Source organism: Coturnix japonica, chromosome 3 (assembly GCF_001577835.2).
Source record: "Coturnix japonica isolate 7356 chromosome 3, Coturnix japonica 2.1, whole genome shotgun sequence".
NCBI lineage: Eukaryota > Metazoa > Chordata > Aves > Galliformes > Phasianidae > Coturnix > Coturnix japonica.
In genome coordinates, this window is record NC_029518.1 from 41856078 (window position 1) to 41879502 (window position 23425).

Genomic DNA, 23425 nt, shown 5'->3' on the forward strand with positions numbered 1-23425 from the left:
AAGATCATTATGGAAGACTTGATACTACAAAAATATTTTCGCCAAAAGCCTCTCCTGCTCTGAGATAAACACAATCAGAAATGTCTATGACACAGACCAACATTTAATAGTCCTTGAATACGTCACATGAGCCCAAACATGTTGTTATTGCAATCACATGCTTTTACACCTTACTGATTCCTTATACTGACACATATTTAAGTGAAACTGATTTCTTAAGTTAACAGAATTAGTTCATGCTTGATAGCAAATTCCTTGTCTTGGAAACTTGTACAATAAATCCTGCTCTGATCTTTTACTTTTCAAGGTGTACAATGACAACAATGTAAAGATGGTAATGGCACAAGAGAGGTGGTAATAAATATCCAAAAGGTTATCTACAGGAAAAACTCACCTGTATAGAAGCCTTCAGTCTGCTAGAAAACACTGAGGCAATCTCCACCAAGGAGCAATCTCAAAGAGATGCTGCCTTAGTGGCGGTCAGCCCTTAAAGGAGGTCTAGAGGAGGTCTAGAGGAGGTGGAGTTAGGCTCCATCCTGTCCAGGAGCACAGCTCAATTACTCTCACCTGTGCTCCCACAGCGGACCTACACTTGCCTCAGCTGATTAATCAGAGGTTCAGGCTGTGATTACCAATTTCCCATACACAACGTCATGCCCACAAAATAGTGAAATTGAGTTTTTTAGCGTACTGATGTATAGATCATTTTAACTAGTCCAGTGCAAACTTTGAGCACTTGAGCTGCTGTCAGCCAACCAACATTTCTTTGTAGTGTGTTGTGGGGTACAAAATTCTACGTGGGGTAGAATTTTGTGTTCCAAGTTCTCAAGAACTTAATCTTGTTTAAAAAAAAAAAAAGTTACTTACACTATATACATTTATCAGCATGTCTGACTTGTTACTAACTGAAGTTATCCTAGAGGTTAAAATATTTTTTAAGGAAGAAAAGGAAAGGGGAATAATATAATCAAGCTACTGCAATGGCCAGTCTGAACTGGCAACCGCAGCACAACAGAGCATTTGATGACGAGCTAGATTTGCCTCTAATATACTTCCTTTATAAGCATCTGCACTTCCATTGACTTAAACTGAAAACAACAAGCAAGCCTGTATTTTCAATTTACACTGTAGGTTTGAATATGTATATATAATTACTATTGTAAACATTCACTAACCTGATGTGTTAAATGGCAAAGAGTATGAACTGTATCCCTCAGCACTTCTAAAAGATCTAGATGTGGTAACTCTACCTGTTGCTTCCATAATCAGAATTTCAGAGAGTGTCAGTCCCAACTGAGTCAATGTTGCAGTGGTGCTGAATAGTTTGTCCTCTGTCAGAAACAGCAGTAAATTAAATGAGGTACTTACTGGCTGTTTATTCCAGCTATAAAAGACCAGTTCCAGCTACAAGGTCCCCTCAGGGCAGTTCCAGCAACAGGAGCCCGTCTGACCTGGTTTAGAACACTTTGAAAACTGCATGGAAGACAATGGAATCGACTCATTTCTCCCGGAACACCTATTTTTCTGTACATTTACTAATAGCATCACCATATGCCGGAACATGAAAATGTACAGCACAAGCATTCTGATTGCTAACAATCTAAAGCCTGTTCTTCTGAGCCCACAATACTAAAAAAGTCTGTTGAAAGTTTTGTTTACATAACAAATCCAGCTGGCATCATTTTCCACTCAAGTACTTCAAAGTCAGATAAACAAGTTGCTGACATTCTTTCCCAAGTAAACAAATTCTATTTAGATTTGTCTGTACTGCTGGTGAACAATTATTTTTGTCTTACATGTAATGTTCTGAATTTATTAATACATGCTTTTCTGTAGCATATATTTGTTCAAACATTACCACCTGCATAAATTCAAGGGAACAGAAACTGACAAACATCTGACACACTGATCAAACTAAGCATAAAGTGCACTAACACAAATGTCACACCTTTAGCATTTCGCTTCATTTTAATGTGATTAAATCCATGTGGTCTGCAGGGAGCAATACATAAATAAAGTTCTCTGTCCCCTCACCCAAGCTGTACTATGGATGAATTAGTCAGAACATCCACTTTAAACATAACAGCAACTTTACAGATCATTGTAATGCTGGCTTTGGGGAAAAAAAAAAAAAAAAAAAGAAAAAAAAAAGAAGTCTTCTACTGTTAATCTCACACTTATGTAAAAAATCAGCAACGATAGAGTGGCATTTTATGCCACAGAGAGAATTAGAAATGACAAAACTGCTGGGGGAGTGCATTTGGCTATGATGTCATGGGCTAGATTTTGGCTCCTAGCACATCCTGCTGCAAATTCTGTATAACAGAATCCCAGGGTGAAACATTTCCTTTGGAAAGGCAGGATACCATGCAAAAAAAAAAAAAAAAGATCAACCATACAGGCTGAATTTTCTAAAATCAAAAAGGCTGCCATCTTCAACAGAGGGAAGCAGATGGCCACTGACTTAAAATAAGAAAAGTCCAGAGATGAGACAGGATCAGATTAAACTGGTGATAAGAAACATCCTACTCATCTGCATCAAAAACCATGTGCAAGGTGAGATCCCATTTGAAATTCTTCTCACTGTAGAAGTAAAGCCACCTTGCTTAGACAAAGAGGTACCCACTCATCCCTCCCTCACACTTGAAACACACAATGAAGTGTTCCCTGACAGCTGAGGCTCATAAACAGCTGCCACTGTACATAACAGCCATGTTTTACCTTAGCCACGGTTCAAATCTCATTGATGCATTACTTCTCATCTGCTGCCAAAGCCTCCAGAATTATATATTGAACATAACAATGTAATCACAATACAAAAAAAGTACACAATATTCAAACGATAACACAGTACATAACTGTCAAACTCTAGCACTTCTGAGCAAAGTCCAACAGATATCAATGTCAGGTCCTTGATTGGTCCTTTGCTAACTGGTCAGTAATCCGATTAGTTCTGTTCTACTGCTTACCCCTTTGCTGTGATGTTCATGTGAAAGTACTAACAAATCTCAGCTTTCATGTTGCTAGTAGAATTTTGTCCATTTAAACAACAATAAATTTGAAATCAGCCCCCCCTTTTTTTTTACCTGCTTGAAAATGTAACTTAGAGGGAAAAAAGCTAATATTAAAAAACATCTATTACAATCTAGACTTTGTATTCCATTACTTTTAACACTGTAAAATACTCAGTTCAATACCACTTCATGACGCTGTCAAACTGAAATAATGCTCTATCAAAAGATATATATCATGATATATAAGATATACAAGAAATGTCACCGTAGTTTAGGATGAAACTAAACACCAGAATATTAAAATACCAGTAAGACAGAAATCACATTTTTCTGATTGATTTTATAAATCTAGCTTTAAAGTGAAACATACCTGAGTGCTAGTTGTTTTGTTTACTTATGGGTTTTGGGTTTTTTTTTTTTGTGTGTGTGTGTGTGTGTGTGTGTTTTCCTCCTGTATTTTGCAACTGATGCCCATTTTGCAGACATTTTTCTACCACCTGTTATCAGTCTGCATATCCACCAGTACATGTTGCTGAATTTGGCTTGTCAAAATGACAGAGGCATGGACTTCTGCTGTCCCATACTGTAACGCATCTGATGATGACTAAAGATGTTTTCTACTAGCAAGTTTTTAGCAAGTGACAGCTATCAGTCTCTTTATTTTGCTTCTTCCACATCTTTGTTCCCCTTTTCTGTGAAAGGCTGATGAAAGCATGCAGGTAAATACTCCATATCAGAAGGATCTTATTGTTCTATTGCTCTTATGAATTACTACCTCTGACACCACTAGCAGGTAGAACCTGCAGCAAATAAATATTTGTATTCAGTAGAGAGAATTGCATTCAACATAGCTAATACTTAATTGGGGAATACAGGTAGCACTTGAAGACAGATTATAACTGAAGTGTAGCACAGAGTAAAAGTAACAGGGTACAGGAGCAGGGTAACTCCTGTTATTATAGAAAGACTGATAAGCCATTAGTAGAAACAGCTGCAGAATGTACATCCTGAAACTCTCTGTACTCTCAGAAACAGTCAGAAGAAGAGTTTTCTGTGCTGGAAATGGATGCCTTTTTTAGTACGTTGAGCCCATTTCTCCATTCAGTATTCTTCTCTAGTTTGGATTTCTACAAAATTCACCACACACACAACAGCCATGCTAAGAAAACACCATTCTTCAAACTGCCTCTAATTACATGCCATAACTTGTTTATAAACACTAACTGAATGCAGTATTCCCTCCATGCTCTTAACAACCACTGAGCTTTGTTCATCAGAAGATGATCAAAGATACCTGAATGGACCTTTTGACTTTACAGTAAGAATTTGAATCATCTTTCTGTTATTATAGCAAGAATCAAACTTTCCATTTAATTTAGATCTTTATTTGGTAAAGTGCATTCACTATGTAAGACCCTATGAAGACAGTTTTAGTAAGGACATTTAAAAACTAGAAAAAGGCAAAATATTCTGGAATACTTGAGGCATCGAGGAAAGTAAAGCAAGACAAAACTGATTTCCTTACATAGCAGTATGCCCAAATACACTTATGGAGAGGAAAATACAGAAGGCTAAACATGGCACCTTGGGTACACTTGTACAAAAAGTAAAATAGCTCCAAATGTGTAACGGTGGTTAAAAACAGCTGTGAGCCATAGCACAATACCGAGCACAGTTCAGATTCATTCATCAGTTATCAGAGTTATGTAGGATAGGTACATTTTTGTCCTTTAAAATCGTCAGTTTATTCATTTTAGCAAACTGCAGGGCCAACAATCAGTTCCTGGACAGAGTCTTCCACTCCAACATTAATGATTCCATGACTTCACTGAGGTTTTGTTTTGTGTTGTGCCATTTTCCAGTCAATCAGAACTACAACTATGTTCTCAAAGCTACCCTAGATTTTTTTTTTGCTTCTGGACTACTTCAAGCAAGAGCTTTCTACAAAAGAAGTCTAAATGAAACAACACACTGAAAATGTTCTTTGCAAAGAAATATTGTAAAACTATAACTTTCATCAGGTAATCTTTCCGACTTACTATTCAGAAAAAACCTGCAGGTACAGTAAGAGTCAGCTCTATATAGTTGAATCTTAAATTGTGGAAGAAAATCGATACCATTTCAGAGACTAAAGCAATAGAAACAGGTCTGTAGTCAAAAAAGAAATGGCTGACCTTCAATGCAAAGTGGGTATGTATGAATTTCTTGCAAATCATGCGATGTTTCAATACTTATCAACGGATTCCTTGATGTAATTTGATTTTTCAAGTATTTAGTAAGATCCTACAGGCGGACACTGAGCACCATGTTTGAACACTGAAATGCTGATGGAAAGCTTTCAAGAACAAGAGCCATACTAAAAGAGAAACTCCAAAAGTTTTATTAGGATTTTAACAGACAAAAAAAAAATTAAAAAAAAAAAAAATAATTGCATAATGATTGAAAACATTTTAAACAAAGATGCAACGTGGTATCAAGTAAAAGAAAGACTGGAACAGCTGTCTATGTGCGCTGTAAGGAAGATGTACCAGAAAAGGGATACAACGTTTTTAAAATTCAAGGGCAAATGTGAACAAGCCACATTTTGATAGGCTGACTATATACCTTAGATGTTTTATGAACTGCATAGCAGTGTTAAAAACAAAAAGCAACAAAAAAAAACCGAACAGTTTTATCCTAGCTATATTGTATTCCTGCATTTGCAGTTTACAAGGCAGAGATTTTGTTTACAACATCGATAATTTTAATAGCTCTGGATTCTTGTAAAAAATAAAACTAATTTAACAACAACAACAACAAAAAAGCCTGTATCTACATTTGAAAACAAAAGTGCATGAATTGAGAAATAGTGTTATTTCTTAAGAAGAACACTGAGTACTTAAAAAGTTCGTTTTAATAAATCAACAACAGATACTTTAGATGTAGATCTGCACTGTGCTACAAGTGAGATTCTACCAACACCAGTTCCTACAACTGGATACCCTCTTTTTCTAAGGAACGAAGATACACCCCTGCCTACCATCACTTATCAGGGTTTTGGGTAGTTACAAAGAATGCCAAGTACCAAAACCACCAAACTGCTGACCAAGACGGACATTTTAAAGTAGATTTTGCCATAAACTTGACCATAAGCTCCTCAGCAATCAGGATCCTTCCAGTCACAACTACTTTTAAACATTGGAGAGCAGAAGCAAGGAGCCATTAGAGCTAAAAGATAAGAACTGATTACAGTCTCTCTCCTGCCTTGTACTGAAGAATTTGTGGGTAGATAAGCACGTCAATGTCCTAAGAGAACAGGGTTGTTGTTTTTATTTTGTACTGCTATTTATATATTTATATTTTTTAATTCCTACCTAAAACCCTGCTGGTCAGTTCTGTACACAAGATTCTCCTTCTCTGATTCTCCTTTCCACATAACTGTAGTAACAGCTAAAAATTACCACAAATACTGCTGACTTCTCTGGTAGGTTTACTCAACTCCTGCCTTCAACCAAAAAAAAAAAGAAAGTGTGGAAAGAACGATCCAGGCAGAGCTTCTGTTTGAGCTCTTGTAATTTAAACTCATGGCACTAAAGGATTAGATTCTTTTTTTTTTCCTGGGCACCTTTAGCACTCTGGATAGAAAAAGGCAGTGAATGTTTAGCTGGACCAGACCCAGAATGGGAAATGCACAGATACCAAAGTTGTGAACTGCAGCCAGGCTAGCCATAAACAACTGTCCAGTACAGAATTTACAAGTAATAAATTTAGCCATTTTTGTAAACATCTCCTTCTTACTAATCTCTTATTTTTTCCTATAATGGAAATACGTACTGTATTTCTTTGTTCTAAGCACTGGTCTGTTTCTGTTTTAGCTTTGTGGCACAGTTGCTAAGTGCAACAAGCTAGAGACACCAACATTAATACAAACAAGTTGGAAAGTCAGTTCAAGTAATTACAGTTTTGCTATACCAGGGCATTTGTCATAGCATGTATTCCCTATTCACAAACGCTTTGCAAGATCTTTTATTATGGAAGACCCAAAACAAACTGGAGTTGTTCATTTAACAGGTATGGTTGAATAGACATTTCTGATATGCTTTATGCAATTAACAAATCATGTCTCATCTTATGAAGATGATACATTTGATATACATACCAGTAATTTAAAATGCTCCTCAAAAAAAAAAAAAAAAAAAAAAAAAAAAGCAGCATTTTTTTTTAGACAAATTAACAGAAAAGGAGACAATACATCTCACAATACCATAAAACAAGTAAAGCCCTTTCATTAGCTGCATTATAAGTTCATAAATGTTCATCACATACTTTGAAATTCCAACTGCTCAAGCAATTTAACCCTCAGCCAATTGCAGGACAAGGAGAAACATTTTAAATCAGATGTCATTGTAGGTGCGAGAATAAAAACTAGCATTCCATGTTTTTAGCTCTAAAAGTTTTGCTCCCAGAAGTGACATAGCTGCTAATAGCTCAGAAGAAAAGTGATCATTTTTGACATGTCAAAAGAAAGTTGTACTTAAAATTAAGCTGCTGCAAATCTGAGCTCACTTAGATCATCCCTATAAAAATTTTTAAAAGCTTATCCTAGGTCACCTGTTAATTAGAAACAGCAGTAAAACACTGATTTCATGACTAAAGATGTGCTTCAGCGCTGAGTTTTTGAGATATCTACCATGAAGTTTTGAATTCTTCCTCACCTTTCAAATATTTGGATTATAATTTGTTAAGAAAAAGAGACCAAATACAGAAGGTGCATTTGGTCAGGATTTTGTCTCAGTACGATTCAGTTTCCTATCTAAACGTGCATACCATTTAGAGGCCATTTCTGAAATGTCATTAGTCAACAGCAACATGGGCACCAGTGAATAAAAAAAACACACCTTAGGATTCCTTTTTTAAATTACATAAGTTAGATAAAACTACCCTGTCCAGCAAGTTCCAAATTTTTCAAACGTTAAGGCAACTTTCATTACTTTCCAGCTAAACGGTATTATAAAAAATAAATGTCACTTCAAACCTTATATACACAGTGACAGAGTAGATTTAGCTAGAAAGTATCTTTAGTACATTAATAAAGTGTCACGTAATATTACCGAGGTTATATCAGGTGCTTGAGTGTATGTGCAATTGGAGTGGCTGCAATATTTAAAGTACAGGTTTCAAAACAGAACGCAGTGAACGTCCTTCTTTAGTGAGTTCTCGTGTTACACACATACATGGCAGTGGAACAGCCTCCTCTCTTCTCTCTACAGCATTATAGCTACATTTCTTCAGGTGGTCAGCCATGCTTACGATGTCAGCAAACTTCCACTCATTCACAGTACAGAAGGCTGTACTGAACCGCCAAACCTAGAAAACAAGTTGTACACAGGCTCAAAATGCTTTAAGATACCCAAACTCAGGCGATTAAATGTTTGCGCTATACTTTCAAGACATGTTTTGGATCTATAAAAAAATCAATATGACAAAATCACACAAGTCCAGATTTTGGATAGTCAGTTTCAGGCTGACTCATATTACAACAGTTAGCTCTGAACACCAGAAAGAAAGCCAAACAATAATATTTAGTGTGTGTCTGCAAAGTAAGTGCTATTGGAAGTTAAATGATAAAGTGCTGCATGATCATCTGTACTGGTCATGACTGGTAACTTCATAAGAGAATTATCCATTTGTGAAAAGATCAGCTTCCGCAATTCCAAATGATTGTTGTGGATATTCTGCACTTTGGAGGGTGGGAAGACTGGAGAAACAACTTACAAAGGTCACTGGAAGGTTTTAAAAACAATTTACATACTTAAGGCACTCAGTCATGACATCAAATATGATCTGAACAGATCAAAATTGCTTAAAACAGAATAATAAATGCAAAAGATGCAAACTCTGTAGGCAACTTTCCCACTTTTATGGAATATTTCAACACCAACGAAAATAACGAGCTAAAAGCTTAAACCTCAAGTTTCCTCAAGATTTTAAAATGTTAATTTATACCAAATAAAAAGGACAGACATCACTTCTACTTCTTGAAGCATGTAGAAAATTGAACCAACCTGCTAGCCATTTATGCTAATTATTCTATACAATAATCTGTTTCTTGAAGGTATGTTATATCAAAAAACAGTAACAACATTAGATCAGGAAGAACAGTAATGGAAAAGCAGAGATGACCATAATTAATATTTTTCCTTTTATGACCAAAAATAACTTACCTTTTCTTTTATTTGCCAAGAAGAACTTCCGTCTGGGCACTTTCTCTTCTCCCAAAGCAGTATCACCATTCCACGTGCTTGAAGCAAGCTTCCACACACATCTCTCATTAAACGTGACACTCTTGAAAGCTGACATAAACTAAAGCCATCTAGAAAATTAGCAATGTGCTGCAAAACCTCAAAAGGTAGACTACTCAAATGGTCATTGTGTAGTCCAATTAAGCAGCTTTTTGCTGGTTCTACTAATACTGTAGATATACTAGGCTGAACTCCAAATGACCGTAAGTGGCGGTCATGAATAATTTTTGCCCCTTGTGTTGAAGGACAAAACCTTCGTTGAGAATATGTACACCCATAATATGCCAAGGGACACCTCTGCTCCATCCAGCCATTAAGGCCAGCATGAATGTCACCATGCACATTCTTAAAATGAGAAGAAAATTCATTCCTCCTAAATAACTGTCCACAAACAAATGTAAACATTGAACGCTGTTTTGTTTGGTATCTAGCCACATATTCCAATACCAAGTCCAGTCCAAGGGTCTGGAACGGACTTGGATTTGAGAGCTGTGGGTTGGCATGATCACATGCAGATGCTGAAGCTATTTCTCCCACCATCGTATTTGTGGCCAGTATAGCTGATGGGAGAGAAAACGTTTGGGTCCCAAAGTCAACACGATACACATCGACAGTGCGACTTTCTGATATTCCCCTACCTCCAGGAGAGTCTCCTAGGCAAAACAACAGAGCTGCAGTGATTAGATCAATTCCCTGAAGACCCATAGGATCTTCTGTTATCTCCAAATCTGATGTATCAACAGCTTTGTCTTCTTTTGGTGCTGACCAAAGGAATTTGTACGATCGGTGCCGCATAAGTGAAAACACATCTACATTTCTCAGTCTTTCCTGCTCCACTTGCCTCTCTAAAATTTCTTCTTCATTAGCATTATGTGGAAGTAGCATATGATTAACATTGCCATTAACTAAGTGATCAGGTGGTATTACTTCTTTGTGTTGTGCTGTTACAGGGAAGGAGCTGCAAGACTGTAATGCTTCATCATCGTGAGATGCAGTACATTCACCATTTGCTACACTGGATGATTTTGAATTAGATACACTAAGATCTTCATTCTGGTCCAGCACCCTTGAAGACTCATTTTCTACATGAAAACCATTACACAAAAGTGAGGAGTTATGAAGGTTTAGATTTAAGTCACGACTTTGTATTGCATCATAACAAATATCACTAGAGCCATTTTGTTCCATTTGTGAATTTTGATGCAGGCTATCAAAGTTAATTCCCCCAACTGCTCCAATGTTTTCTTCGTCTGGATATTCATGGTCAGACTTACTATCCTGAATAATGCCATTAGAAGCTTGTTCTTTAATCTCAGTATCTTCTTTCATTTCCTGTGGTGAAGCACAGAGCCTTGAGTTTAACATACTAATGTCCCTAGTAGCAGTGTTCAGGATATCCAGAGCAGCAGCTAAACTCCTTGTCGTTTCCACAGTAGCTTGATAAAGTGCTCCATAGGACTCTTCATCTACAGGTATCAAACCATTGGAGCACACTGTATCTGGGGCGTTTGTTTTGACAGATGTTTGTTCTCTGGATTCTGACATTTGATCAGCTGCTTTTGACATCATAGTTGCTACTTTAAGTGATTCTAGTAACATGCGCTGGTCTTGAAGAGCCAAAGCCATATCTAGCTGCTCCACTTCATCAACGTCTTTACTCAGATTTTCATAAGATTTTCGGTCTGCATAACTGACAGGCCATCTGTTCCACTCCATGGTGCAACATACCACGCTTGCAGGACAAACTTCCAGATGATCAGCAATTTTATTACGGGCCACTACGAAGGGACATCCGAAGCCACTATTCAAACAAGGCACTCTTTCAAGTGGACATAAAATACGATGTTCCTCAGCTTTACAAGAGTGAAAAACTGCTCCACAGACCAGTGGACAGCCTATCAAGTCGCATGAAATGCCAGGTTCTGGTCTGGTCATACAACGACGGCTGACACAGTTCACACAGTGCAAATGTTGCTGATGTTCCTCCATGACTGTAAATCCAATTCTGAATGAAGAGAAAGGAGAAAAAAACCCCACAGAATATTAACTCAACATTGTTAATATTTACCAACAGTTATTTGCATTTTCTCATTCTCCATATGCATGAAGAAATGCATATTAAAACAACAAACTGATCAGTAGACATTTTAAGAGAACAAATAGGTGAAATTTTACTTCAAACAAATAGTGTTTAAAAGTTCACCCAAAAATTAAACATACACATTTGTACCAGAATACATGCACCAACTGTCACCAGATACATGTCACAAATACATGCCACAAACTATCAGCAGATATTAAATGTGTAACTTAGATAAAGACACTGAATAATCTCCCAGGAAGAGCTCTTTTTCCCTGCCCATTCCAAACAGATGACTCAACTAAAACCAAAGCAACATCATCAACTACCATTTATTACTTAAAATCATGAAACATACCACTTACAGAGAAAGGAGACAAAATAAAGCCAGACTCATCCTCATCTGCACTAAACATCCAGTTCTCTAAACTAAACAAAGTTGCCTGGGCTACTTGGCACCAATTAAGCTTCCAGCACCTTCCTCATGCAGGTCTGTTTAAGGCAACCTGCAGCCCTCAGCATTCATGGCAACCTCCCTACAGTTTCCACACACATTTCTACAGAGAGCAGTCCTTTGTAACAGCTCTTCACTGTTACTAATTTCATCTGTAGCTCCTCTTTCATTTTTACATTTTTCCATAAATGTACTTAAATGCATAGTAGAATGGCTCATTTATTTCACTGAAAATTTTGACATTACCACTACACTGCCCCAAATAGCCCTACTGATGCATCTTCAGTTCAACCCACTGATTTAATAAAGGTAATTTATTTAATGCATTCTACCACTCATCCTATTTACAATACTACCAGTTCAAAGTGTGGGGGTAACATGGCAACTCTCTATAACTAGGACAAACAGCAATAGAAATCCAAACAGAACTGACTACATAATCTGTTTTAACACACTGACATACACAAACCCAATTCTCTCCTGTGCTAACTGCAAAATAAGTAAAAATTAAAAAAAGTTAAACTTTGCATCTTTATATCATACTTCCAGAATCTCTGGAACTGCTTACCAACTTGAGTGCAGGCCTACATAAATGACCAAAGCCTCCCACGTGCTCCAAAATGCTCCCCTGCAGAAGTGATACCACTGGGATTACAGTTCAGAGATACCAGAGAGTGACTAACACAGAGCCAAACCTCAAAATACACCGCTCAGTTCCATCTTTTCCTCACTCCCTAAGCTCCAAATAAAATTCTGTTCTTTGTTGTTTTTTCTGTTTGTTTAGTTTCATTTTAATAATAATAATAATAAAAAAAAACACTTGCAGAACTTAAGATGAATAGAACAGAAATGGTTCCTTACTTTGCTTTCTACTGGCTAAAAAATGGGCTCAGTAAACACTTCAGCTTTAATTCATTAAAGCTTCTTAACTGAAAAGTACTCTAAAAACAAGAATGATGAGTATTATTCCTTTTGTTCAAACTGAAGATAAGAGGAAACAAAACAGCTTTTCAGACACTCCACATTAAATTATTTAAAGCATTTAAATAGAGTTCTGTCCAACGTCACTCAGCTGTATTCTTTTAATACTTTGAAATTCATGCCAACTTATGTACCAATCAGTTCTCATCCCTCCATCCCTCGTAATGTGGATAACTCAAATATTTCAGCCACCCACTCTCTCCGAACACTTCTAACAAAGAAGCATATGTGCTACACTTAGCAGGCAAAACACAGCTGAATTTTCCCCACTGCACCTTTGTATTTATATACTGAGTAAGAAGTTTCTTCATCATAATTTACCAAATGCATCAGTCACCGAACTCTGTGACTAATGGATTGCAGAACATTTCAGCAAACCTTTCTAGCACACAACATGCTTTAAACTTACCTATCACAACTGGTGGCATGTAACAGAAAGACCTTACAAATGTTCAGTACACAAGCAAACAGAACATTACTGGACAGAGAATGCAGTTTTATTTGTAGTTCTTTTAACAAAGCTCTCCTTTTAAGTAATTCCCATGAAATACAACAGTCTACCCGTTGAAAGACCAAAACAACCTTGGAGTTTTGCATCAGTACTAAAGCCAAACTCCAGGTTTCCTGGAGTCAATCAGAGAACAGAGATCAGAAGGATTCTCTTGGATTATGTGCGTATTTTAAAGCACTTGATACACAATGGACACAGCCTTGAAAAAGAACAATGTTAGCTGATAATGAAAATGTCTTCATAGGGCTCAGCCCTTCATATGTCTAAACACAGCCTGGCTTCCAATAAACGAACAGGCTGGTAGCTGCAAGGCTTAATTCGATCTGTAAGCCACAATTACATTTCAAACTAAATGTATGTTTGCCTACTTTGCAAAAAGCTGTGCCCCTGGCTCACTTTAAGAATCAAGCTGTTTCCAGACCAGGCAGCAAGTTTGTTAGCTAGAGCACACAGCTATGCTAGCACTGCTGTCTTGCTTCTAGGCCAAAGCTGGCTTACATTCAGGCTGCTCAGAATGCAGTTAACCAGAGCTCATGTTTGCCTGCACCATTTGTGTAGACATACCCTAAATTAGTCAACTACCATTAAATACTACCTTTAAATAGCCCATGTGAGCTTGCACAGAAGTACATTCTATTAAGACGGTAAAACATCCTCCTCCCTAGCACGCTATCTTGGTCTTTACAAGTCAGATTGTGAAACCCAAGTTGTGTGGTTACACTAGCTTTTCTCAAGCTCCAAGACTCCCTTCACACAAGCTAACCCCTACCAAAACTTAGCAACCTCATAGAAACAAATGAAATTTTGAAGTGTCTGAGAAGGAGACAGAACCTGGTAAAAACTTTAAATATCACCAATGGCTTATGAAGACCACATCAGATCCTAAAATATCATGTGCTACCAACAGGTAGATGCAGGTTATGCAAGTGAACAACTAAACAGCTGAAAAAAATCTACTCTCTCAGTACCTGTAAATTAGAAATTTATTGGCACCTATCAAAACTTTATTGGTATTAAATGTTTCTCCTATTAAAGTTCAAATCCTGTGGTTCCATGAGAAAATATATGATCTAAAAACTATTTGGACATCAGTAGAGCATCAGCATGACACTCAATACTATTCTGCACAAGCCTTAACTTCATAGCACCTGCTGCAGAACTTAGTACCTCTTTGATTCACTGACTAAGTGTATCCACACATGAATCATTTTCCTTTGAAGTTCCACAAATGAGGTATTGCTAGTACTACACACACAGCATGAGCCAACACCTTCTTCCCAAACACTATTTGATGAAGAAAAAACTGTTGGGTAAAGGATAAAGAAAATTCTTGCTGGATGTAGCCAACTCTGAAGCTGTGCTATCGATTACTCTGACAGACAAAAGTAAATACCCCACAAAGTACACCTACAGCACACACATTGCTGACCAGAAGAAAAACAGCTGTCATTAAAACACATGCAAATAACATTTACAGTGTTTATACTCCATTGTGTTTCTTGCCACAATTTGGTGAGAAGACAAAATGTCAAATCAGTGACTATAGCAAGAAGGAACAGCTGTTCTTTTCTGATAGCACAGTGTCAGCAACTAGGTTCAGTTCATATGAGATGCTTAAGTATGCACACTTGACTGTTACTAGCAGAGAAACCTAAAAATACATCCAGTTCCAATGAGGTGACCACTGGTCTCAGAATTTGTGCAATCACTTGATGTTATTGTACATACTATACAGTCAGCTGACCAAATCAGCCAGAGCATGCTTTGAAAATCTGTCATAATTAAAAGGATTAAAATTCCAGCTGCTACAGCCACATGATTTTCAGTTGCTGTTGTAACACAAACATTAAAATAGCATAACAGGACTTTTGAACAGTCACTGCACAATAGTTCAGCTGAAGTGAGAGCTCTGTCTCCTATAGAACAAAGCATAAGCATACTTAGTTCTAACAAAGCTGCAATCTGCTTACTTACTCCCCTCTACATGAACTCTTGGGTTCCAACAAGAAGGAAATCACTGCAATTATTGCCACTGCTGGAATCTCCTTTACTCAGACACCTTCTATTCAACAAACCTATAAAAGCTCAGCTCTCTTCAAGACTCTTCCCTCTATCAAATTTGATTAAATAGACCAACAGGTTCTTAAATTACCAGTTCAAGGAAGTAGAAGAACAGAGATGAAGCAGTACTACAGGTTTAAACTCCCAGAAGCATCCAAAACCACCCACAAGCAACCAAATGTATGCAAATTGTTCTAAAAAATTCCCTGTTGTTCCGGAGATTGAACAAGACACCACAGTATTCCTGAATCTTCCTTCCACCTTTTAACCAGCTCTGTGGCCAAGATTAGATTGCAAGAAGAAGAAAGAGAGCAATATAAAAACGTTTTAGAATATTCTGCCAAAAATAGAATTGGTAGTACTACAGAAAACAACAGAACAAACTATCTTCTTTTTCTACATCCTCCCATGCACAAGAGAGCATCATTAATCTTGACTAGAAAAACTGCTGAAAACAAAATGTCATAGTCTTCTAGAAGGTAAGCTCTTCTTGTCTCAGTTATCTTGCACAAGTATAACAACTTTAATGCTTACAGAACAGACAGAATATCTGTGTTATGCACGTTACACTCGCTTTTTGTATGGTTGTGGGTTGTTTTTTGCTTGGTTGGTTTGGGGATTTGTTGATTTTGTTGTCATTGTTGTTGCTTGGTGTGGATTTTTTAAATTTATTAGTTTTCAAATGACAGATGGATAACATGAACTGGAGGTTTGGTCTTCTGACACCATTCCAATAGGGGGAATGACAGGTATCACCACTAGCTGCCATCCCAGCTTGACGTAAGTGACAATAAGGCAACTCAACTCATCAAACTCAGCTCACCCAGACTCAACAAATAGCCAAGGTTAAACAGCCTCGTTCTGAGGCTTCTTCAAAACCAATGCAGCCTTTGTCCCCCACATTAGGGAGCAGGTCGCCTCAAATCCTACTTAAATGTCTCTCTGCAGCATCAGGAAGGCAAGAAATAGACACATAGATTTTAATCTAATGCTACACTAATTTCCAGCTACTCATTCAAGTGACAAATTCTGGAGCACAACAATCAACATTACAAACTGCTAGATCCTTATGGGGAATAACATTGTGAAGAAGTGACAAATTTATAAGTTATGTACTTCAGCTGTGCAGGTAATAGAGCAGTACATATAGCCATCTTGTAGGATCCTACATATGAGGCAATATATACTTAATACAGCTTTCCTAGTTTCAAAGAGAAGTTCTTTACAGGGATTTTATGAAGCCTTATGTCTTCAAATTGGTTTCCATCAGAGAGACATTGACAAAACAAAGTCCTTTTAGATGCCACACTTAAAACCTCAGCTGTATGCAAGTGACCCTTTTCCTCTATTTCTCAAAGTTCATCAAGACAACCCCAGCTTCCATTACAACCAGGTGCATCACAGTTGTTAATCCAAATATTGTGAATGTAGTTTTAAAGAGTTTTCCCAGAATAAAAAAGTGAATAGCACCATCCCTGGCTGGTAGTGAGTGCAGATATTGGATACATGAGATTGAGTCTAGATTACTCCAAAATTAGTGAATACAGAACAAGAAGCTCAATTAACTAAAGCCCAAGCAACTATCCAAGTAGTATGCTGCTTTCACTGTTACCATCACAGGCTACAGCAATTGACATATAACACATAAAAGAAGCAGAAAATGATCAGGCTCAAAACATGGCTTCTTACTGCAAGGGAAAACATAAGCATAGATCCTTCTGCAAGATCCTGCTTTTATCAGTGGTATAGTACAAAGGATAAATCAAAAACCTTGCTACCTACTAACTGTTTATGAAGCATAATTTAAAGTTATCCATCCATTTAAAAATACTAAGCAAATAAGAAATTTCTAACAAAGCAAAAATAGTGAGCATTAAAATTTAGGGGGGGAAAAAAAGTGCAAATTTTTATGTGTCAACCTTGAAAAGAAGAGCTTTTCTGTATCTATCTCCTGAAAAAATCCATCCTATTATACTAGCTGACCTGTATTTTGCATTCCTTTGGTCAACACTTTAGGAGTTCCTTTTTCCCCAGTGGTAAAACACCTTCCTCCCATTCACAGAATTCACTGAGATATTTCCTTTCAAATCACTGCAGATGAAAAGAAATAGAACCAAACCCAAAACAAAACACTGCTTTGAAGCAGACACTCACTGTGCCATATGTATCTGGACTGCCTCCATTTTACAACAGAACACTTTCTCTATTGCTATCAGGCTCCAAGAATGTTAGAAAAAAGAACATTTAAAAAAAATCATACCCCAAACTAGCAGGCTTTCCTTTCCTTAGAGTACTTTTGTGACAGATTTGCCATGCATTCTTCTTGACACATTCCCCAAGGAAGAAACCTGAAGGCCTAAATGTGCCTTTTGCCACAGGACAATCACACCAGGAACAGCTACGCTTGGTGCATGGCTCAGGCACAAAAGCACTCTACCTGTTGAGATGGTGACAGGGCAGAGTCAGCTAGAGAGCCAGCAGATTTCATGTGTAAAGTACTTCTGAACTTGAGCTCAGCGCAACTCCTTGATTGCTGCAGACTCTGCAAGAAACAAGATCAGAAACAAGGTTTGATTTCTGAGATACAGATTGCTTTCCATATGTACAATCCTCTGCAAAGGTTGTTTGGTTACGCTACCTGTAGCTACAAATGGTTAAACATTATCACATTTTTGCAGGGAAAAATAAACAGGCCTTTAATAGACTTTACAAGTGTAATGCCATTGTAGCTTACTGCTAGCTGTTAGTCACGCTAGATGGTTACTTTGATTTAAGGCTAGAAAAGACTACTCTTCAAAGTTATTATTATAACCTGCTTCACTTTATTCTCTGGTTTGGCTCACCAGGAATCTTCCAGGAAAAACATGCATGAAACTTGAATTAGAGACTGCAACAGTTGGAGAACAAAAAAAACATTCCAAGTTCCAAGTGTTCTTTACTCTAGGTAACATTTGCCCAGCTCCACTCTTCAGACTTAAAAACTTATTAAACAGTTGCTTAATATTAATTAGGTCTTTAATAAACAGGCTTCTTCTATGTGCTCACACCCATGCGCTTATTAAAACTTGACAGCGATGGAGCAGAGGTTATAGATCTGAGCAAACAACATCATGCTCAGATATAAACTCACAAACCTCACAGAAAAACAGAAATTAAAGTAAACCATCCTTAGAAATCAGAACCATAATTACTGCTATAATGTAATGCTTGCTTCATTACAGCTGGTAGTTGTACAACCAGAAGAAACCAAAACTGAATTCTTATTCTTCTCCTTACATGATATTTTAATTCATACACATTGCTGCAGAATACCTGTATTTATATTTACAGAGATCAGGCCAAAAAATCTTGTTACTATTCTGCTCCAGGTCTTACTACACAAGTTGAACCAGTTCCCGTAGCAATGTAAAAAAGCAACTGCAAAATGGAACGTGAACACAACTGCTCTTTGAAACCAAAGCAAAGATGTAGTGTACTCTGCATACATAAGGGTATTGCACTATTAAAACATACACCCCTGATAGTAGCACGGAGCCCGATCACTTTATAAGAAAAGCAGTTAGCATACAAAAGTCTTAATGTCCCACCTGCCTCCTCCCCACCCCATCAGATAATAGCAAAATACAAAGACCGTCCTAAAATAATTTGAACATTTTAAAGTAGATGAGAAAGAATAGGAACCCAAGATCAGAAACAGTGTTAGGAACATCAACCTATTACATTTTCAGGTATTCAACTTCTTGCAACACCTGTTTGGCTTTTCCCCCCTCCTACACGACTTGGTTTTAAAAGCAATATCCAGTTTCAAAGAAACAAAAACCAACCAACCAACCACCACCCACAACAAACAAACAAGAAGCAGGAGAACCCCCCCACCATTTTCTAAACCAAACCAAACCTATCTCAGCCCAGGGCTGGGAATTTATCTCCTGCTGAACGTATTATATGCTGATCTTTCAATGCTTGTAACTCAAATCTAGAACAAGAAAACACACAGTTCTGCACTATAAGTTTATGCAAGGTTTGTGGACATACAAGTCATCAATTTCTGATCTCCAATATAGTTTAAACTGCCCTTCATTAATGTCAGTGGGAACAAAGCTATTACTTTTTCCACAGGCTCCAGCTGAACATTCCCATCCAAATACATCCCATGGCCGACGACAATAGTGACTCAGCTAAAAGAAGTTCTTGTAAGAGCATTACAGTTATGAAAGCACTCCTGAAAAGATCCTATTTGCAGAGAACCTGGCATTCCAACTAATTTCTCTATCCTGCCAAGTTTGGAGCACTACAGTTTATGCCAGAGATGCTGCTAAGTAAACAAATACGAAGCTTAAACTCCCAAAAACAAACAGCACATCACCTGTCTCCTGGCACCTATGTGACAAGGTCCAAACCAGGTATCACTGCACAAAGACCATTGAACCAATAACATAAGTTCGGGTTCGAATCCCCCCTGTGGTGCAAGTGGTAGAAGTGCCGCTCTGCTACACAGGGGCTCAAATCCCGGGGGTTGGACTCGATGATCTCTAAGGTTCCTTCCAACCTGCACCAGACTGTGAGACTGTGTAAGTTCCAAACAGAATTTTGTGCGGTCTGTTCAATTAGATGTCCTACAGGCTGTAAGGGTTTGCATGGTATTTTACATTCAGATGGCATTAAGAGATTATAATGAAATGAAAAAAAGGGTGTTACCCCAAAGACTATTAAAAACAACAGCTCACAAAGTTAGTCAGAATCTGGAACTCCCTTGCAATTTCAGCTTCCTTGGTCTGTTTTATACCACAAGACTTCACAATCCACGCTGGAAAACAGCATGCAAACACTTGAGAAAGCTTACATAGATCTCTCTGTTATCCTCATTCAATTTTAAACTCTTGCTTTAAAGTCTTTAACAATTTGTGGTCCTCCCAGGAATATCCAACCACTGCATGATCACTCTGTCTCACTGACAGAAATTCAACTCATCCTTACTCTTACTGTTCAGATAAAGAAATCAAATCGCCACCAATACAAATCATCATTACATACGTGATTGTCTATGTTCATCTTAGTCTCCTTCTCTGGAGATATTCAAGACCCACCTGGATACCTACCTGTGTGACATGGTGTAGGGAGCCTGCTTTGGCAGGGGGGTTGGACTCGATGATCTCTAGAGGTCCCTTCCAACCCCTACAATTCTGTGATCTCCAGATCACTGTATCCCACTGCCAGAGGCAAAGTGCATTTGCTTCATCTGAGACAGAACTCACCAAACAAACGTGTTCATCAGTAAGAAGGAATTTATGTTGTGTTGGTTTTCTTTCAGTTCAGCTGAACACAAAAGCACGTGTTTGTTATGATGCTGAAATCCCCAGCAGCTGCAGAAGAGCACTCAAAGACTGACATCCCTATGCTGTCACAGCCACGTGCTTAACATAGGTACTGGGAAAAGCCCTTCAGGACATAGGTTAAAAAAAACCACAGGTTGCCTTTAAATGTTCAGAAATCTTGCCAAGATACTTTCCAACCAGGTCCTGCTAGTTAGACTTATCACTCATGAAACTTCTATCATCAAAGTAAGAGGCAAATTACAAAGTTAATTGAGTAAACCAATAATTTAGTTCCGAAGAGAAAGAACATCCAAGAAGCACAGCAAAGTCACTGCTTTTGCTTAGACTTTGCCCATTCTGCAAGGATTCTCCTATTCTCTAACACCTTCCAACTTAAGAATGAGGCAGTGGCCCCGCAAAAAGTCTCAGTTTGCAATACAACTTCAGTCCACCCTGTGAATCTAATTTCCTTTCCAAGTACAGCCAGACCAGTATTGGAAAAACACTCAAAGCCATTTATCACAGAATCACAGAATTGTAGGGGTTGGAAGGGACCTCTAGAGATCATCGAGTCCAACCCCCCTGCCAAAGCAGGCTCCCTACACCATGTCACACAGGTAGGCGTCCAGGCAGGTCTTGAATATCTCCAGAGAAGGAGACTCCACCACCTCCCTGGGCAGCCTGTTCCAGTGCTCCATCACCCTCACTGTAAAGAAGTTCTTCCATACATTTGTGCAGAACTTCCTATGCTGTAGTTTCATCCCAAGACAGACTAAAGTTGCCTGTGTATTTCTCAGTCTTCTGGCTTACTTTGCTTAGCAACCAAAGCGCTTAACGATACTTTTTGTACTTTTAGATGAGAAGCGTAGAGAGGAAGACCACAGAAAAGCATTACTACACTCTTATCACCATACAGCACTGGGGATACACGAGCCTTAACCCTCCAAATCACACTATAAGGTGTATAATATGCATCAGATGGCAGCAGCTGCACAGGGAAAGGATTTGAGCACTAAAAGTGTTCTCCAGAAAAAAAAAAGAAAGGAAGACAAGAGAAAGCAGAGGGAGATCTCCTTCCTTAAGCAGTAGCTAAAGCAAAGTGATGCTGTTGTTAGAGGAATACAGGCCCACTTTAGGATCAGCACGCTCACACACTCTGATTTTGGCACAGTAACAACACAATCAGCAAAAGGGAAGCAAGGATTACGAAAAGCTTCTCGGCCAAACCTGCCCAGAACTTTACAGAACAAAAGCAAACCCTCTGGCCAGCCCACGGGATTTCTCCCCAGAGATTTCAAGCAGCGGCAGCATTGCAACTTGTGAAATAGAGGCTACAGCACCTTCAACGTGCGTGCCCTGCAACAAGCCCCTGTCACAGCCCGACACGCCGCCGATCACCGACCTGCGGGGTCACACGAGTGCAGCTACGCAGCCTTCCTCGCCTTTACGTGGCAGACAGAAGCTTCCAGCACAGGCCTACAAGCCGGTAACAAAAGGAACGGAGAGAGAGACAACATTTCTGAGAAAGCACAACCTCTTGCATAATCCGAGCACGGCGACCGGGAACCCGGGGGGGGGGATTACAGACGGCTTTCGGCAATACCTCTGGATTACTCCCGCTCTTCCCTTCTCCCCGCCCGCACGAAGGGCACCCGCCGACCTCACCGTGCAGCCCCGGCCTCGCCCCGTCCGTGCCGGCGGCAGTGCAGGCGGCAGGGCCCCGGCAGGGCCGAGCGCGGGGGCGGGGCCGGCACCCTACAAGGCCCGCTCCCACCGGCACCGGGCGGGCAGGGAGGAGGGGACGCGGGCAAAGCGCACCCCGAGCCGCCTCCGGGGGGCTGCGGCCGGCACCGCCCCCTCGCCGGCCGGACCCCACGCCCCGCCGCCGTTTGTTTACCCCTGGGCTGTCAGGCGGCCCCGCTGGGAACGCAGGCCTCGGCCGGCCTCTCCAGTGGCGGCTCACCCGTCGCCGTCGCTCTGTAGGCAGCACGGAGCGCAGCAGGGCCGCACCGCCGCGCCGCGCCCTTTCCCCGCCAGGATCTCGCCGAGCGCCGGGCTCACGCGCGGCCCCGCTGCCGGCCGCGCCCCCAGCGGCCGCGCGCACCAGGCGGGCGGGCACGCGCGCGAGAGGCGATGAGACCGCGCCTGTTCGGCCCTAAGGGGGCGTGGCCACAGGGCAGCGCCAAATCATCACAGTGTCACAGTGTCACAGTGTGGTGCGGGTTGGAAGGGACCTTAGAGATCACCGAGTCCAACCCCCGGGATTCGAGCCCTGTGTAGCAGAGCGGCACTTCTACCACTTGCGCCACAGGGGGATTCGAACCCAGGGCCTGCGGTGTTGAAAGCGGCATTGCTACCACTGCGCCACCGGGGCACACAAATGCCCGGATGTCGCGTGCTTCCCTTCCATCCCCCCCCACTCAACCAATGCGCGTGCGCGGTGGTGGCTGTGGGCTGTTGCTTAGAGCGTGACTTGTGGCCTCAGCGCCCAGCGCCCTGTGTGCGCGTTTGGCCGGGCTCTCACAGCCCCGCTGAGAGAAACGGGTCGGTTTATTTCCTAGAAACCTGGCCTGGCTCCCGGAGTCACAGGGCGCTGCCGGGCCAACTGTACGGCAGGGCTGTGCAGGCAGGTGGGGGGCACGCCGTGCTAAAGGGCGTCTCACAAAATACAGAATCAATACGAGTTTATTGACTTGTGGCTGCCCCATCCCTGGAGGCATTCAAGGCC

The 23425-nt window shown here is 39.8% G+C and overlaps 1 protein-coding gene across 14 annotated transcripts; it reads right to left on the minus strand.

Moving 5' to 3' along the window:
- Positions 1-4377: 4377 nt before the first annotated feature.
- On the minus strand, positions 4378-22792 carry FBXO30 (F-box protein 30). 14 transcript variants are annotated; one of them, XM_015858148.2, is made up of 5 exons: positions 22661-22792; positions 22100-22173; positions 17820-17924; positions 9218-11300; positions 4378-8360 (listed from the first exon to the last, which is right to left on the minus strand). In XM_015858148.2, the coding sequence occupies exons 4-5, from the start codon at positions 11282-11284 to the stop codon at positions 8157-8159; spliced, it is 2271 nt and encodes a 756-aa protein (XP_015713634.1). In that variant the 5' UTR covers positions 11285-11300; positions 17820-17924; positions 22100-22173; positions 22661-22792; the 3' UTR covers positions 4378-8156. The 14 variants fall into 14 exon arrangements, with proteins under 14 accessions (XP_015713634.1, XP_015713635.1, XP_015713636.1 ...); XM_015858149.2 differs by having other exon boundaries at positions 22595-22788; XM_015858150.2 differs by lacking the exon at positions 22661-22792 and adding an exon at positions 22301-22497.
- Between the last annotated feature and the right edge of the window lie 633 nt (positions 22793-23425).